Source organism: Brassica rapa, chromosome A02 (genome assembly GCF_000309985.2).
Source record: "Brassica rapa cultivar Chiifu-401-42 chromosome A02, CAAS_Brap_v3.01, whole genome shotgun sequence".
NCBI lineage: Eukaryota > Viridiplantae > Streptophyta > Magnoliopsida > Brassicales > Brassicaceae > Brassica > Brassica rapa.
The window spans coordinates 5,109,160-5,125,032 of NC_024796.2; the positions used below are offsets into that span (position 1 = coordinate 5,109,160).

General features: G+C 38.7%; 3 protein-coding genes across 3 annotated transcripts; 2 read left to right on the forward strand and 1 right to left on the reverse strand.

The window, feature by feature from the left end:
- The first annotated feature begins 1,106 nt into the window (after positions 1–1,106).
- LOC103851523 (putative serine/threonine-protein kinase) lies at positions 1,107–3,269 on the forward strand. Its single transcript, XM_009128375.3, has 5 exons — positions 1,107–1,321; positions 1,911–2,062; positions 2,133–2,322; positions 2,394–2,815; positions 2,905–3,269. The coding sequence occupies exons 1-5, from the start codon at positions 1,156–1,158 to the stop codon at positions 3,133–3,135; spliced, it is 1,161 nt and encodes a 386-aa protein (XP_009126623.1). The 5' UTR covers positions 1,107–1,155; the 3' UTR covers positions 3,136–3,269.
- Positions 3,270–3,486: 217 nt separating this feature from the next.
- LOC103851525 (BTB/POZ domain-containing protein At5g60050) lies at positions 3,487–7,373 on the forward strand. Its single transcript, XM_009128378.3, has one exon. The coding sequence runs from the start codon at positions 5,765–5,767 to the stop codon at positions 7,250–7,252; it is 1,488 nt and encodes a 495-aa protein (XP_009126626.1). The 5' UTR covers positions 3,487–5,764; the 3' UTR covers positions 7,253–7,373.
- LOC103851524 (DNA-directed RNA polymerase III subunit 1) lies at positions 7,287–15,859 on the reverse strand. Its single transcript, XM_009128376.2, has 28 exons — positions 15,685–15,859; positions 15,527–15,610; positions 15,311–15,440; positions 15,080–15,229; positions 14,758–14,932; positions 14,369–14,562; positions 14,087–14,196; positions 13,896–13,995; positions 13,582–13,794; positions 13,343–13,491; positions 12,869–13,010; positions 12,647–12,787; positions 12,065–12,253; positions 11,474–11,678; positions 11,286–11,379; positions 10,857–11,073; positions 10,374–10,565; positions 10,131–10,229; positions 9,812–10,015; positions 9,510–9,725; positions 9,279–9,426; positions 9,024–9,175; positions 8,740–8,892; positions 8,545–8,655; positions 8,363–8,457; positions 8,003–8,207; positions 7,712–7,914; positions 7,287–7,515 (listed from the first exon to the last, which is right to left on the reverse strand). The coding sequence occupies exons 2-28, from the start codon at positions 15,592–15,594 to the stop codon at positions 7,458–7,460; spliced, it is 4,113 nt and encodes a 1,370-aa protein (XP_009126624.1). The 5' UTR covers positions 15,595–15,610; positions 15,685–15,859; the 3' UTR covers positions 7,287–7,457.
- Positions 15,860–15,873: the final 14 nt, after the last annotated feature.

The window sequence follows — 15,873 nt, forward strand, 5'->3', positions numbered from 1 at the left end:
TTTTCTAAGATTTAAGACGAGATCAGGGTGTTGTGTACTTTTGAGACAATGCAATTTGTAAATAAGTGTTATCATCAATGTTTGAGATTTTTTGCCTTCATTTCTCAGTTATGAAACTTCCTTAAAATAGTAGAAAAGTTCTTACCTTTGGGTTTTATTAGATCTTAAATCTTTTTTTCTTTTTTTTTTTTAAAAATCATCACTTTGTTAAATTAACTGGATGGGATGGATAACTTTGAAACTTTACAAGTCCTGAGGGTCGTAACAGCTTCACTCTTGATCATATTTACCACTTGAAGCTTCTAATGCAAGTAAGCTTTACCTGTGACAGATGTGGAGTTATCATTTCTGGTGTGATATGGAAGTTATCATTTCTATGGATTTACAAAACGTTTTCTTATTCAGTATTGTACTCACACGGATCCATCCATTTGTTGGAGGAGTGATTCTAAATCAGGAAATGAGTGTCCGAGTAGTGACGACTGTTAGAACAACAAAAGTGGTATACAATGAGAGAGGTCACTTCCAAGATATGAAGAACAAAAGAAAGTTTCACACAGGAGTGTTGTATCTGTACAGTCTCTTTTGGTTTGTTTCATTATGTTGTAATTAATAATTGCTTCCCCCATTTTGTTTGATAAAGTATAAAAAAAATTATTTCCTTGATACATAAGTTATTGCTATGAGAATTTTCCTTGTGTGTTTGTAAGTAGTCTTGTTTAGTTTAGCAAAAAAGGTAGTCTTGTTTAAAATCTTGTATTCCTACAAAAAATTATATTGTTGGCTGTTGCCATGCATGGTATTTGCTTCTTTTTGAGGGGTAAAATGCATAGTATTTGTTTTTCTACAAACTCAACAATCATTTACTCAGTAATTTTGATTAGTATTTTAATAATTAATTTAAAAGGAGTTTGCCTTTGCCATGAATCTAACTTGTGTATTATTAAATTTTGCTAATTTTCTTTTTTTCTTTTCAAAATGATTTATTGAGCTGCTCGATTTGAAACGCATTTGCTCTCGTATATATATATCCCCTCCACTCTCTCTCGCTCTCTACTCTTCTCGCAGAGAGCCTCTTTGTTTAACCGCAACTTTTCCTGGAAAACACTTTCTCGGAAAGAAGAGAGAAAGTCTCAAGAAAGGTTGATCGCAACGATGAAGAGGTACTTATGTTGTTTCAAAGGAGAAAGCTCGAGTCAAGGCGCAGCGCGAAACCCACAATCATCGGGAGGAAATCGACAACGGCCATTTGGCGATAACGAGTTCCTCAACAACGCGTGGCGCAACAATCTCGAGCTCCCCGACGATCGTCTTCCTCCAGGTTCCCCTTTTTGCTTTCTCTTTGTTTTCAATCTTTCAAAGTAGGGTTTCTTGTGGCGCAAGCACTCTGTTTCTTACGTGAGAACAAGAAGTTATCTTAGAGTTGTTCTTGTTTCTGAAACAAGTCTTGATCTTGTGAAGTCAATCTCGTTTTCTGGTTTCTTGTGACGCAAGCACTCTGTTTCTTAAGAGTTACTTCGTATTAGAGTTGTTCTTGTTTACTGAAACAAGTATCGATCTTGTGGAACAATCTAGTTTTCTGGTTTCTTGTGCCGCAAGCAATCTGTTTCATAGAGTTACTTCATTTTGAATCACAGCAATTAGGGTTCACGCAAGTAATCGTATTAGAGTTGTTCTTGTTTATTGAAACAAGTCTTGATCTTGTGGAATAATCTGATGTTTTCTGGTTTCTTGTGCCGCAAGCAATCTGTTTCATCGAGTTACTTCATTTTGAATCACAGCGATTAGGTTTTAAGCAAGTAATCGTATTAGAGTTGTTCTTGTGTATTGAAAACAAGTTTGGATCTTGTGGAACTATCTGATTCGCTAATGCCACAAGAGATTGAATTAGGGTTCTTGTTCATTTGCAGAATCTCCTCGCGTATCTCCACCTCGACTTCCTTATTTCACGTTACGATGGGAAGAGATCTTAGAAGGAACTCAAAACCTCGATAACACTAACTTGCTCGGCGAAGGCAACTTCGGTCAAGTCTATCGCTGCAATCTCCCAAGACTCAATCAGGTCTAAACCATTCTTTAGTCTTTCTCCTTTGTGCTAAAAATAGTAACTTTTGTTTCTTCTTTTCAATTAGGTTGGAGCTGCAAAGATTCAAAAGGTAGAGAACGAAGAGGCTAAAACCGAGTTCGAGGCGGAGATCACAACGTTACACAGAGCTAATCACCCAAACGTGATCAACCTTCTCGGACAATGTGTCACCGACGAAGACCGTGTCATCGTCTACCAGTTCATGCCTAGAGGCTCTCTCGACCACCACCTCTATGGTAAGAACCTAACCTAAATGAATCTCTTTGTTTTCATTCTTTCTGTTTAATGTTAAACCCTTGTTTTGTAGCTGACACGAGGCCAGCTCCGGGCTTACAACAGCAACGAAATGCGGTTTTGAGCTGGGAGAGGAGGATGAGCATCGCATTGGGTGTAGCTGAGGCTCTGATCTATCTACACGAGGAGCTCAAGACGGTTCACAGAGATCTCAAGGTTGCTAACGTCTTGCTAGACGAGGACTTTGTGCCGAAGCTGACTGATTTTGGGCTAGCGACTAGAATGGCTCATGATGCGAACGGCATTGAGAAGCAGAGCCAGATCGATCCTATCAAGGGAACTATGGGATGCATCGCACCGGAGACAGAAGGGTCAGGTCTGGTTTCGAGCAAGTCTGATGTCTATAGCTATGGAGTTTTCTTGCTCACGCTTTTCACTGGAAGGAAGGCTTTTGATCGTTCGAGACCTGTTGCTTCAAGGAAAATCAATGGATGGGTATGCATTTTTAACTCCACGGTTTTTACTTTTCATACGTTTCGTGTTCTGCAAGTTAGTATATGAATCTTGTTTTTGTTTTTGTGCAGTTGATGTCAGTATGGACGAGAGAAGAGTACTTGCCTATTGTTCTTGATGTTGCGTTGGGCAATACGTATTCGGCTGAAGGTATAAAGAGATTATTTCAGGCTGCTAGGATGTGTATGGACCCAAATGTACTGGCACGGCCTACTATGCGTTTTGTGGAGACGATGGTTCGTCAAGCTGCAGCTTATGATGTCGCAACGCTGCCTCCAGTGCTGAGGAGGGATTTGGTGTAGGAAGTTTTCATCAGACGGTTTTATATAGCTAGGCTGCGCTTTTTTTTGGGTTTTATAGCATGAAAAAAACATATTATAATACTTGGATGTGTAACTGAATGATTTTGCAGCAATTGTTTCTATGATTTGAGATAGAGATCAGTGTGTGAACTTTTGAGATATAATGCCATCTGTAAATAGGTGTTAATGAATATCTTTTGCCTTTATTTCTCTGTTTATGAAGCTTTCCTAAAATAGGAGAGAAGAAAAAAAAAACAGGAGAGAGAAGTTCTTACCTTATTAGATCTTAAAGTCTTTTCAAAACAATCTCTATGATTCTGCAACAGAACATGGCATCTTGTGAGAGGTCTTACGCTTTGATCATATGATACCCCGAGAAGCTTCTCACACAAGTAAGCTTTCCTGGTTATTAGATATTAACATGCCACACATCTCTTGTTTGTTACAAGAAATAATTAGGGTTAACATTTAAAACTAATGTTGTTCTTCATTCCATTTGATATAGGAGTTGATCTATGGAGGAAGCATTAACATTGACATCAGCCCCAAATATTTAGGCCTGCTGTTATGATTAAACTAAGTGTAAGCTGTTAATTATACATTTTAATGATATCTAGTGTTGTCTTTTTTAAGATAGAAATTTGACCCCAAAAGATACTTGTGAAATGTACAATTGATTCACAGCTTACACAAATATTATAATTAAATCTATACTTATACAATTGATTCACAGCTTACACAAATATTATAATTAAATCTATACTTATGAATGTATAGTGAAAATGAACTATGATTATTTGGTCTGATCCAAATTCTGATTAAAAAATAAATAAATGTAATTTAATTGATCCACTATCTGATCAAGGATTAGACGGTTTATCATTGTAGACAGGTTTGGACTTCTCTCGAGGCGTCGTTATACCATTTATCCATGAATATTCTCGATTTTCGAATCACGTTTTCTAGGAATCAAATGTTTGTAAAATACAAGCTAAAGAGATGATTTTATCGATGAAGTTGTGTGAGTTTTTGTAGAAGTCTCTTAACACTTACAAAACGAGTCCGTGATATCAATTGTATATACATTTGAAATAAATGAAAGAAAATAATATACTATATATATTGCATACATGAACAAATGGACTAGAAAGTTAATGAACGTATATCAAATTCTCTCTTCGTATCATGAACAAACACATGTAATGTTATATCATATTCGTGATTACAACATCTAACGCGACATACGCCATGAGAGAGAGGTAACCAAAGTTTTCAATTGGAGAAATAAATTCTATTGTTTGAAGAGAATCTTATAACCTACAGAGTCTATAACGATAGAAGTTAATGTTTTGGGCCACTATTGCCTCCCCACAAACATCTTTTCTTTTTGCAATGTCATTTCAAAACTTTGGAAAATAAAAATTATGTAGTCGGTGGTACAACACGTTTGAGCTTGATATGGAATATGTAAGTGAATATTATTACAATCTTTCCACACATAAACGACAAAGTTGTAGTTGATTGACAAGATCCAAGAGATAAAATCCAAGTGCTTTGATCAAACGCATAGTTGTAATGTATGAACAGAGATCATTTAAAAACTCACCCCGGCTTTCAAGTCCGTTTGTCCCCCCGGCCAGATGGAGCTAGACCGGACTAATCCGATCCTTATTAAACGGGTAGGAACAAACACATGAATCAGGCCTGCAGGTTCAGTTAGTTCTGGTTATTCAGTTTTTCCTTAGTTCGGTTCATAAATTTTACCGAGTTAATCTGAATAAAGTTTTATTTGGTTCGGTTCATTTGACTTTTAAAAATCCTACAAAAGTTTTTTTTTTAAGGTCTAGTTAATTTTAGTTTTAGTTTTGTTAAAATTTTGGATAAATTCAGTTGATTTCAGTTAAATTCAGAAAGTTCGATTCAAATTTAGTTAGTTCGGTACAGATTTTTAGTACGTTTAGGTATAATTTTTTTTAAAAAGGAAAAAACCAAAGAAACTGATTCCCGAACCGAACTGAAAAACCAAAGTTTCTACATAACCTATCAAATCAAACTTCAACCAAACCTTCGGTTCGGTTCTGTTCAAAACCAAAGAAAGGTCCAATAAGAAACCAAAGATAATAATTCAGTTGTACATTTTCACTTATTAAACTCAGGGTGTTTATCAGTATGTATATATATTTTTTTTGTGATAAAGGAGGGGAGAGCACATGGAAGCAATGATCTAAAATAATCTATCTGTAAAAGAGACGCAAAACAAAGTAACTTTTCTTTCAGTTTCCCTTAAAAATCATTTTTTTTTCTAAATACACTCGGCCATTGCAACTGTAGTATTTGTATTTTTGTAAACCTCAGATCCAAAGCCCTCTCACTTCTTCTTGGATTCTGATTCATCTTCCCCAAGTCTCCACCTTTCTTTCTTTACTCTTTCTCTTTCCCAAGAAAATAACAAATTTCCAGAATTTTCTTTGTCTCTTTCTTCACTCGAAGCTCATTGTCATCTCTCCCCTCTCTTGTTTTTCTTCTTGTCTCACTCTCCAAAACACCTTCGCTAATTTTCCCGCGAAAATTCTCTTCTGATACTTTCCCGGGAAAATCCTCGAGAAAGTTTGATACTTTACTTCTCTCAATGGCGTCAAGAGAAGTATCAACGATGATCAAACACGGGTTCATCGCAGATCCTTCTCTCTCTTTCTCCCCTTCAAGAACCACCACATCTCCGGCCAAACTCTCCTCCTCCTCTCCTCCACCACCGTCTCCTCCGCCGCCGCCGTTAAACGAGCCAACTCACTCAAACCCGACCCTTTTCGACATGATGTCGGAGGAGCACCACCGCGAGCAGCCGCCGCGTCGGAAGTCCCACGCGCGGGTAGCTCAGATCATGGCCGAGTTCAAGAACGGCGTCGTTTACGACGCCCCCAGCGACGTCAAGCTGACGGTCGTCGGAAGAGACGGGTACAGAGTCACCATGGACGTCCACAGAAAGGTTCTGTCGGAGAAGAGCAGGTTCTTCATGGCGAAGATGAGTTCCAGGAGAGAGAAAGGGGTTTCCCACATGGTGGAGATCAGCGAGTGCGATGACGTGGAGATCTACGTGGAGACTGTTGTCTTGATGTACTGCGACGATCTCAAGAAGAAGCTGGTTGGTGAAAACGTCGTCAAGGTCTTGGCTTTGCTCAAGGTGAGTGCTGCTATCTCGTTTGATGAGGGAGTGGTGTCGTGTTTGGAGCATTTGGAAGCTGCTCCTTGGTCGGGAGATGAGGAGGAGGTTGTCGTGTCGTGTCTTGACGAGCTTCATCTTCCTGAGGACTCGGTCGGTTTGATTCTTCAGAGAGTTTCGTCCGAGCCGACGAGAGATAGAACGGATGATATCTTCTTGAAGCTTCTTACTGGTGTACTACAGGCCAAGGATGATAAAGCGAGACGAGAGATGAAAGTTGTGATCTTTAAGTTGGTTAGAGAAGAAGCTGATCACGAAGTCTCTAAAGAGACTCTCTACGGTTTGTGCCATAGATGTTTGACTTCTCTTGTCCTTTGCTTATCTGAAGTGACCACGCAGATGAATGATCCGGGGAAAGACCGTGGCGCTCTCATGGGAGAGATCGCTAGAGAAGCTGACAACATGCTGTGGATGGTGGATATACTGATTGAGAAGAAGATGTGCGACGAGTTTGCGAAGCTTTGGGCGGATCAGAAGGAGCTAGCGGAGCTTCATGCCAAGATACCTACCATGTATAGGCACGAGATAAGCAAGATCACTGCGCAGATATGTGTTGGTATCGGTAGAGGGAGGATCTTGGTGAACAGGGAGACTAGGTTCGCGGTTTTGAACACGTGGTTGGAGGCTTTGTATGAGGATTTTGGGTGGATGAGACGGTTGTCGTCGAGATCTCTTGATAGGAAGCTGGTGGAGGATGGGCTCAGCCAGACTATACTGACCTTGTCGTTGAGGCAACAGCAGGTGATTCTGATGAAGTGGTTTGATAGGTTTCTGAGCAAAGGTGATGATTGTCCGAATGTTCAACGAGCCTTTGAGGTCTGGTGGAGAAGGGCTTTCATAAGACAGGTTATAGCAGAGCCGGATGCATCACAGCTGCAGATGACACTCTATGACTAATAACTCAATAGAATAAGATTGTTACCCCTCAAAATGTTAAATCTTTGTTTTTTTTTTTGTTGGTAAACTGTTACTATTTGTGACTTTCAATGTGACACAAAGATTCAAAAGAAAATGCCTCAAAAGATATTTTAGTGTCTAAGCAATGATCAGAACATAACAGAAGAAAATATATCTATATATTCTGAAGCGTTGAACTGTCTTTTCAAGAGATGATTGGATCAGCACCATAGTTCAGCTTTGGCAGATCCTCAGTCTTAGTCCTGTTGATCAAAGTTTTAACAGCAGAGTTAGTTTTACAAAGGAACTTCCTATGGAAATGGCAAAGACTGAACTAAAATGAGATTTGGCACATGAATTTTCTGAAGACAGGTGAAAGGATGAATATATAACTTCTACATAGTTTTCTAAATAAAAGAAGGGCTTATGATATTGAGTAATGTCATAAGCAAATCTTACTTTTGGAGGACTTTGAGGATTCCGGTTCCGAGTTTCATTGGTATGCCCATAATCACACACTCTGTGACTCCCTCTATGTTATCAACTTTTCCGCTAATTGCTGCACTAAATAAATGATCTCCAGTCCTCTCAAAAGATGCCTGCATCAGCACACTTTTGTCCATCTTCTGTATCCCGGTTCTTTGGATCCCAAGTACCTCCCCCTGATCAAGAAATTTGAAGTGACATGGTTGGCAAAAGAGTTATTAGAAACTATAATAATAGCAGATTCAAGTAATCCTTAGAACTGACCCGGTAAGTCATGACATCAGCCAAAAGCATCATGTGACGAATGTCTATACTCATTCCATGGTTTCCCATAACTGACCCTATTTCATCAATAATTGTCGTCCTTGCAGCCTCAATTCCCAGTGTTTTGCTCACTTCGACAATATTGTTGCTTGTAGTAGTTCTCCCATCGATTCCCGGAGTGCCCATTACATCCAGGAGGTTTGTTCTGAAACATATATCAAGCCAAAAGATTCACAATCTATCAAGCAAAACTCATTTATTCAAAAAAAAAGGTACATGTTCTATCTCCTAAACTAGCATTCACGAAAGAAAAAAAAGAACAGAGGACAATATCATATCTTGAAGCTAGAGAAAACTTACCCCTCCACGAACAGTTTCAATCTTTTCTTCCCACCAATCTCTTTCTTTTTATCTGTATCCTCTGCTATAACGACTCGCTCAACTGTTTTGATCCCCTATAATAACAATTCTTGCAGTCAATAAAAGAGAAACCAAAATAAAATATATATATATGCGAGAGAGAGGGTTCAGCGGATATTCACATTCACTATAACATTTGGCAGCACATTCTTCAGATTGTGGAGAGTGAAATGAGTCCCATTTTGATCTCCCTTTGGAATAATATCCAATCCCGTATCTAAGACCCTGATATTCTGCACAATTTTACATTGCAAAGAGACTTAGTTAGACCTGTGTGCATCACAACGAATACATCAAATAACATCTAACGATCTTACCTCATCCTGCAGTTTGATTCTGGTCTTTAGTATGGAATTTTTAACCGACCAGGGGGTTATAGACAAAAACGCCTCCTCTATTATTTTCTTGTCAAGGGTTATCCTCACTGACGCTGATGTTGAAGTCATTAGCACCTCGATACTCTCAGCAACCTGATACACAATTCAAGTGGATTTTGACAATCTGATTGGTTAAAAACAGAGAGTTTCCAACAAGAAGCAGCGACTATTAAAGAGTGGCTATGTACAGTAATTCAGATTAAAAAAATTAGAGGAAAGAGAACCTGTCCTAAAGTAGTTTTCTCGATGCGTCCTTTGGCCATTCGGGCACTAGCCTCTACCAGGGGGTTCTCAAGTTCTGCAGAGATGACGGGTGTGCTTATAGTTTTGGTAGCATTTATGATTTCGTTGATTCGAGGAACTCCTTGGGTGATATCTGAAGCAGATTCAGGAAATCAAAACAACTAACTACTCATACATATATGGTCAAATAAGCACGAGTTATGTATAGCAAAAAGAAGCATATTCAACAAGGATACTCATGCTAGCAACTCCAGCAAAGTGAAAAGTTTTCAGAGTCATTTGTGTCCCTGGTTCTCCGATACTCTGAGCTCCTATTGGTCCAATTGCAGTCCCAGGTTCAATTGTTTTCCCCCGGTATCGAGATACACAAATTTTCACAAATACCTGCATGCTTATATATATATCAGAGGCAATGTTTCATATTTACGGAGATGCAGAATGCACTGAGTATCTTTTTAAAAGTTAACCTCGAGTTGCTTATCAGTCACACCAGATCCTTTAGAGAAAATCTGGCTCGGGCTTGCAGACTTTACTCCGAGCAAACAAACAAATTCTCTTAGAGATTTCACGAAGGCGTCAGTGCACACCCGACTTGTATCTTGCCTGACTAACTCCTCTTCGAACTTTTGCAACAGTTCGTCTGAAGAAAGATAATTGTGATGTGATCTAGGAGGACAAGTGGCCTGCAAACGCAAGTAAAAAATTAGTATGATGAAAATCTAAATAGAGAGAGAGAGATCAAAACCAATATACAACATAGAAAATTCACCTGAATTTTAAGAAATAATCTATCAAAATTTAAAGGCGTTCCATTCTTTCCTTCCATCAGTGCTGGGTCCATCCCATCATCCCCATAAGTAAACTGAAGTATGCTTCCGCTGGCGTTTCGCACTGTGTTATCATAATGGACTAAGAGATCCTCCAAGGCTTTCATCAGTCTTCGAGACATGTAACCTGTACTGGCAGTTTTCACCTGCAATAGTTACAAAAAAGGTGAAGCTCCATCTTCCGCTCTCTTTCAATGAACAACTTTTTTCTTACTTTCCAGTGGAACAAGATGAAAAAAAAAACAAAGGATATATGCATACCGCTGTATCAACTAGACCTTCTCGTCCACCCATAGTGTGAAAGAAAAACTCTGTGGCACTAAGGCCGTCGTAGAACGAATTAGCAACAAAACCTTTAGCCTGCAATGTCAAAGAAGAAATGAGATAAGGGTTCCCAAAGCAGTAAATGCGGTCGAAAAGTTATTGTAACCAGGCTCCTACAGAGTGATGTCCTAGAAAGCCTACTACAGATTATACACCTCCGAGGAATGGATGTTGACTTACTTCAGGGGTTCTGGACATTCTAGGGAAATGAGGAAGACTTCGATCTATAAATCCATCAGGAGCACGGCTACCATTAACTGTCTGCTGACCAACACATGTAACCATCTGACTGATATTGATAGGGGATCCCTTGGAACCGCATTGCGACATGATCAAGGGACTGTTTCTCCAATGTAATCCGTCCATACAGAGCTGTATATAATTTAGATATAGTGACAAAAAGAAGTATTAGTATGTAGCTATGTAACTAGGATCTGGATTCATTGCCAATTAAATAAATTAGACAAACTATCAAACATTTTCCTTGACTGTCCAAACCACCTAGCAGAAATATATAACCCACATTTGAAACAAGAAACTAATGGAAGATTAAGAATCAGAAATCATGAGCATCTATGCCATTAATCCATTCACGTATGTATCTTAGTAAATAGTAAGCGACACATGTTCATGCCTAAGGGGAAATAGAAGTTACGTATTCACCTTCCCAGTCTCTTCTCGAATTTTATTAAGAAACCCTGTTAAGTTAGCTTCCAGTGTTTTTGCAGCATCTAGATCTCCTTTTTCATAGTTCTTAAGTAATTCATCACAATCCTTATATCGGCGTTTCACTATAACCTCTCTGTCCTCTTTCAACTTTTTTCCAGGTTGAACGTCATCGATCCCAATGGAGAAGCCATGGATTCCAATCCATCGAGCACTGCACAAAACAAGAAAAAATCAATTAGAGAAGAAAATTATTAACTTACTCGATTCAGCAATGGCAGGTAGCAGAGAAAGGTTACAGAAAACACAGCACACACAAAGCAAGAAGCGAGAACTGCTGAAATTATTATAGAGATGTTTCGCCGAGATCAAGAACTATCAGTCATAAGAGATAAGATAATCCTATATGCTGAAAAACGAACGCACCTCAACTTTGCTAGACGATTCATGCAGACTGCAGCAGCATGGGAGTTGTAATCTCGAAGAAGAATTGAATATAATCCATCCTTGCTTCCATTTCCTGGAAAAAAAAATATGAAATGCTCAAAATAAAGTCCAGAATGAACAGCTATCTAATGCACTTGCAACATATTTGCATTCCATCTTCAACCAACCTAACGTAGCCTTCCCCAGTTGTCCTGATATTAGCTCACTGTTCCGAAAATAAACCCATCCATCATTTATGCACATTGTTTCATCATAATGTTCTCCCTTCCTGAAGTTCTTCTCTTTCACATTGAGAGTTACGTAGACTCTGACACTTGCGTTTGGACGCAGCAAAACATTAAAAACCTGTTTACCAGTCCAAAGCTCTATTGGCTGCATCAAAAGTAACATCCGGATAAGATACTAAACACAAGCAAAGAAAATGCTAAAAATTGGCACTCATTTAACTATAAAGATTAAATATCAGTAGCTGACAGTTTGAAATCAATGATTAAACTAGGGCAATAATGTAGACAAAAATTCAGATTGAGGGAGTAACTGCAACTGGAGCAGATTCAAAACACGTGATATGGGAAAAGGCATTTAACATTAGGGGAAAGATCATCCCATTGGACTGACATGCCTCCAGCAAAAGAAAGCTAAGCTGAGATAAGCAATGATACGGATTGCAAAGCTAGGAACCCTTATCCCTCAGTTTCAGAATCAGTAACGGCGGATTACAAGAACAAGAAGAAGTATGACAGCAAAAAGTCTCATACCTTAAAGATTGTGGGCGTGGGCAAATCTATGGAATCCATGGCGTCTCCCATGTAAGAACATATAAGTGAAAAGGCTGCACGGTCATAGAACGTGTCCTTTCTCGTTATCAAATAGGCAGATGTTAAAAAATCCTGTGTTGATGCTACTAACATTTCTCCATTTTTTGGGGTGCATAAATTGTTTTGTACCTGAGATACCAACCAAAAGAGAAATCAAATTACTACCCAGAACAGAAAACTGAGCTATAAAAATAAACATTGCTGCGAAGTACAGACTAGGAACCAGCTGCTCATATAAGCAAAACAGTATATATGAAAATATTTACGCGCTTTTATTCTGTCATCACTTTTGTTTATGGACACTGTTCAGATATTCTAATGCAAATGTTTTTCTAGAATTTTATCAGTCCCTAAATTCCAGAATCTCTTTTATATTGTAAGAAACGCCTAAAGGTTATGTAGAGAAGCCACTTGTTGGATTTGTTAAGAAAGACTCTGTCTCATCATCATCTGCTACTTATAAATGCATTACCAGCCTCTGTCCAAGAAACTTGATATGATGCTAAGTAAAAGAGAAAGTACCCCCATCAATGTAATAGCCTCTGTCCGAGCCTCCTCTGTTTGTGGTACGTGCATGTTCATCTCATCACCATCAAAATCAGCATTATATGGGTTACAAACCGATTCGTTGAACCTCAATGTTCTCCAAGGCATTATTCTTGCCTGCGGAACAACAAATGCAAAATTGAGATTAGTATAAGGGCAATAGAAAAGTATGACTCAGAATTCTAAATCAGTACTGACCCTGTGACACATGATAGACATCCGATGCAGACTCGGTTGTCTGTTGAAAAGAATAGCATCCCCGTCTTCCAAATGACGGTCAACTATGCATCCATAAGTCAATTCATCAGCAATACGCTTCCGATAATCACCCACCAAAGTCCTGAAGTGAAATGTGTTAATGCCCCCATATGATCGATAAACACCCAAACACATGCAAATGACCCATCAGGACTCCAGTTCAGGTGGTATCAGGTTTCTACTTCATTTTTAAATTCCTACCTATATAATTTACATGTTTGTGTGTGCGCCACTACCATCAAGCAAACCTATATACGAGTCAACGCCCCAACATAATTTACAATTTTATATAATTTTACTGAAACTGAAAGACCATTTTGACTACAAAAACTATCTATCTTGATATATCAACTAATCAGGATCAGTTTCCTCTCCTTAAAAGATATTCATCAACCAAGAAGTAACGAACAATACCTTGAAGAACCATCTGGATATCTGACATTTCTGGCACCAGGGTATTTATTAGGGCCATTGCGGACGCGTTGCCTCAACTTATCAATATTATGACGGGACACACATTCAGGAAAAGTTAAGATCCGGGCCATAAGGATAGGAATCCCTACCTGAAAAGTTTATTTACCTTTGAATTAAGTTTACATTAATAATATAAATACACAAAAGTAACAATCAAACAACCTTCCATGATGAGTTACCTCTGTAATTTTCAAATTGGGATCAGGTGAAATAACAGTTCTACCAGTGAACTCGACACGCTTCCCTGACAAGTTTGCACGGAAACGTCCCCCTTTTCCCTTGAGACGCTGAAGGAGTCCAGCCAGTGGCTTGGTGTTTGGCATGATCTGGACACCTCGGACTTCACTATTAATGTATTGTGCAACCTCGCTTTGAACTGTATCCCATACTTGCTGAAAAATAAAAATACTCAACAAATCTGAATAAAATAACAGAACTAGAAATAGTAACAAAGGAAAATATGAATCAAAACGTAAACTAACACTCCTTGTACCATGTTTTTGGGCGATGTGGTAGGTTGGCTTAAAATCTTATGAAGAGAAGCATTGTCTTGAATGATTTTCTTTAATCTCTCTGTTATGTCGTTTTCATTGCTGCAGCAAAAAAAACACACATTCTTTCAAGAAAAACCAGCAGTAGAAAAATATAATTGACATGAGAAAGATAAACAAAATGATAGCTAACCTTTGTGTACCACCAATCATAACAGACGGTCGGATTGATAACGGTGGCACGAGCATGCACGTTATGATGAGATTCTCAGGTCTATGAGCAATATACAGAAGTTCGCAGTCCTATTTCAATTTCAGAAACAAAAAAATCAGTATGGCTGAAATATTTGAAAATAAGATAATCCCTATAATATGTTTTGAGAGAGACGAACATCCTCTAACTGCAGCACAAATAGGTAGAAATATTCCAAGCACAAGTTAAAAATGGATTGCAGATTCAAACTCAAAAAAATACCTTGTCACTCATTCCTTTAAAAAGTCTAAGCACCACGTTAGGATCAAGAACATAGGTAAGAGGATTTATTCCACCAGCAGACTCTTTTGTGTGGGATATTGCAGATTTAAATTCATCAATCTCCCCACCATGGATTTTAGATCGGTCATGACTGATGCCTATACCCAACTGCGCTGCGACCTTCTTTACCATGCCTGAAAAGGATCAGTGATATAAGCATTGGATATAAGCAGAAGAATCATAATTTTCTGCTACTGCTACTTAAACTAACTTATATGAATATGAACTAATTTTTTGCATTTAAGATGAAACACACCAGAAAAGAAATCAAGATTGTGAAGTCATCTAAATGGAACTACATGTTTTAGCGGAATGAAAAAAAGTAATACCATTGAGGTATCCACATTTTTTGCAAGTAATAACTCTCTGGCCAGCCATCAGACTGCACTTCTTGACAACCGCTTTGGCCAATTCAGTCTTCCTCAATGGCTCCGTTCTTGGATTCCGCATCTTCTTCAAGTGATCTTCATACATCTTCTCTTCAATAAGCATGCTGGAACAGCTCTGTGTGAGAAGGGAAAACAATGAAAAAAACAAATTAGTCATTGTCAATAAGTTCTCATGCTTTATCGTTCCTCAACTTTTTCCCCATTCAACAAAACTAAAAAAGGTGGAGAGAGAGAGAGAGAGAATCTGGTAACCCTGCGCTACCTTACAGATGCACTTCAAAATGTCAAGGATAAAATTGAAGAACCCAACGTTATAAACCGGAAGGTCAAGCTTCAGATAGCCATAGTGTCCAGGACAGTTTTGGAAGTTGCCATGACAGGTTGCGCATGTAGACCTTTTGTTAGGAGGACCCTGTTGTATAGACATGGTTATAGCCATTAATAAGAAAGCTTAAACCAAAAGACACATATCCAAAAGAAAAATCAGATATACCATTCGAGGATCCAACAAGCCGCCTTCAATAGGCTTAAAATTGGACTCGTAGTACATATTCTTCCAGACCTGAACCTCAGCAGCTTTCATGACTTCAATATCAGAGAGCATTGAGAAGTTTATGCTTTGTCTGCATATTAACAGTTAATCTCAGTTTCTCCTTCAAATCAGATATCACATCACGAGTAATTGAGCAAAAAAGGAGTGAAAGATTACATTTTGAGAGGACCAACGTCTTCGATGTAGGGCTCCTTGGTGAATTCGATCTCCGTCTTCGTCTCCATCTCTCTCCAATCGAAGCTGTAAAATCAAAACCCGAACCAAGTTCAAATCGACGTCAAGAGGATGAAGAAACTCAGGAGGAATCAACTTACGATGGCGATGGAGGTTGGGTTTTAGGGTTTAAGCAGCAGATCGAGTAACAGGCGGGAGATACAGAACGGCTGAGAAAGAAAAAAAAAAGAGAGCTGCGATGGAGAGGAAAAAAACCTAATCGAGCTTCGAACTCACGACCTCTGGCTGCAGAATCTAGGATACCTTACCACGGAGCTATATACTGTGAA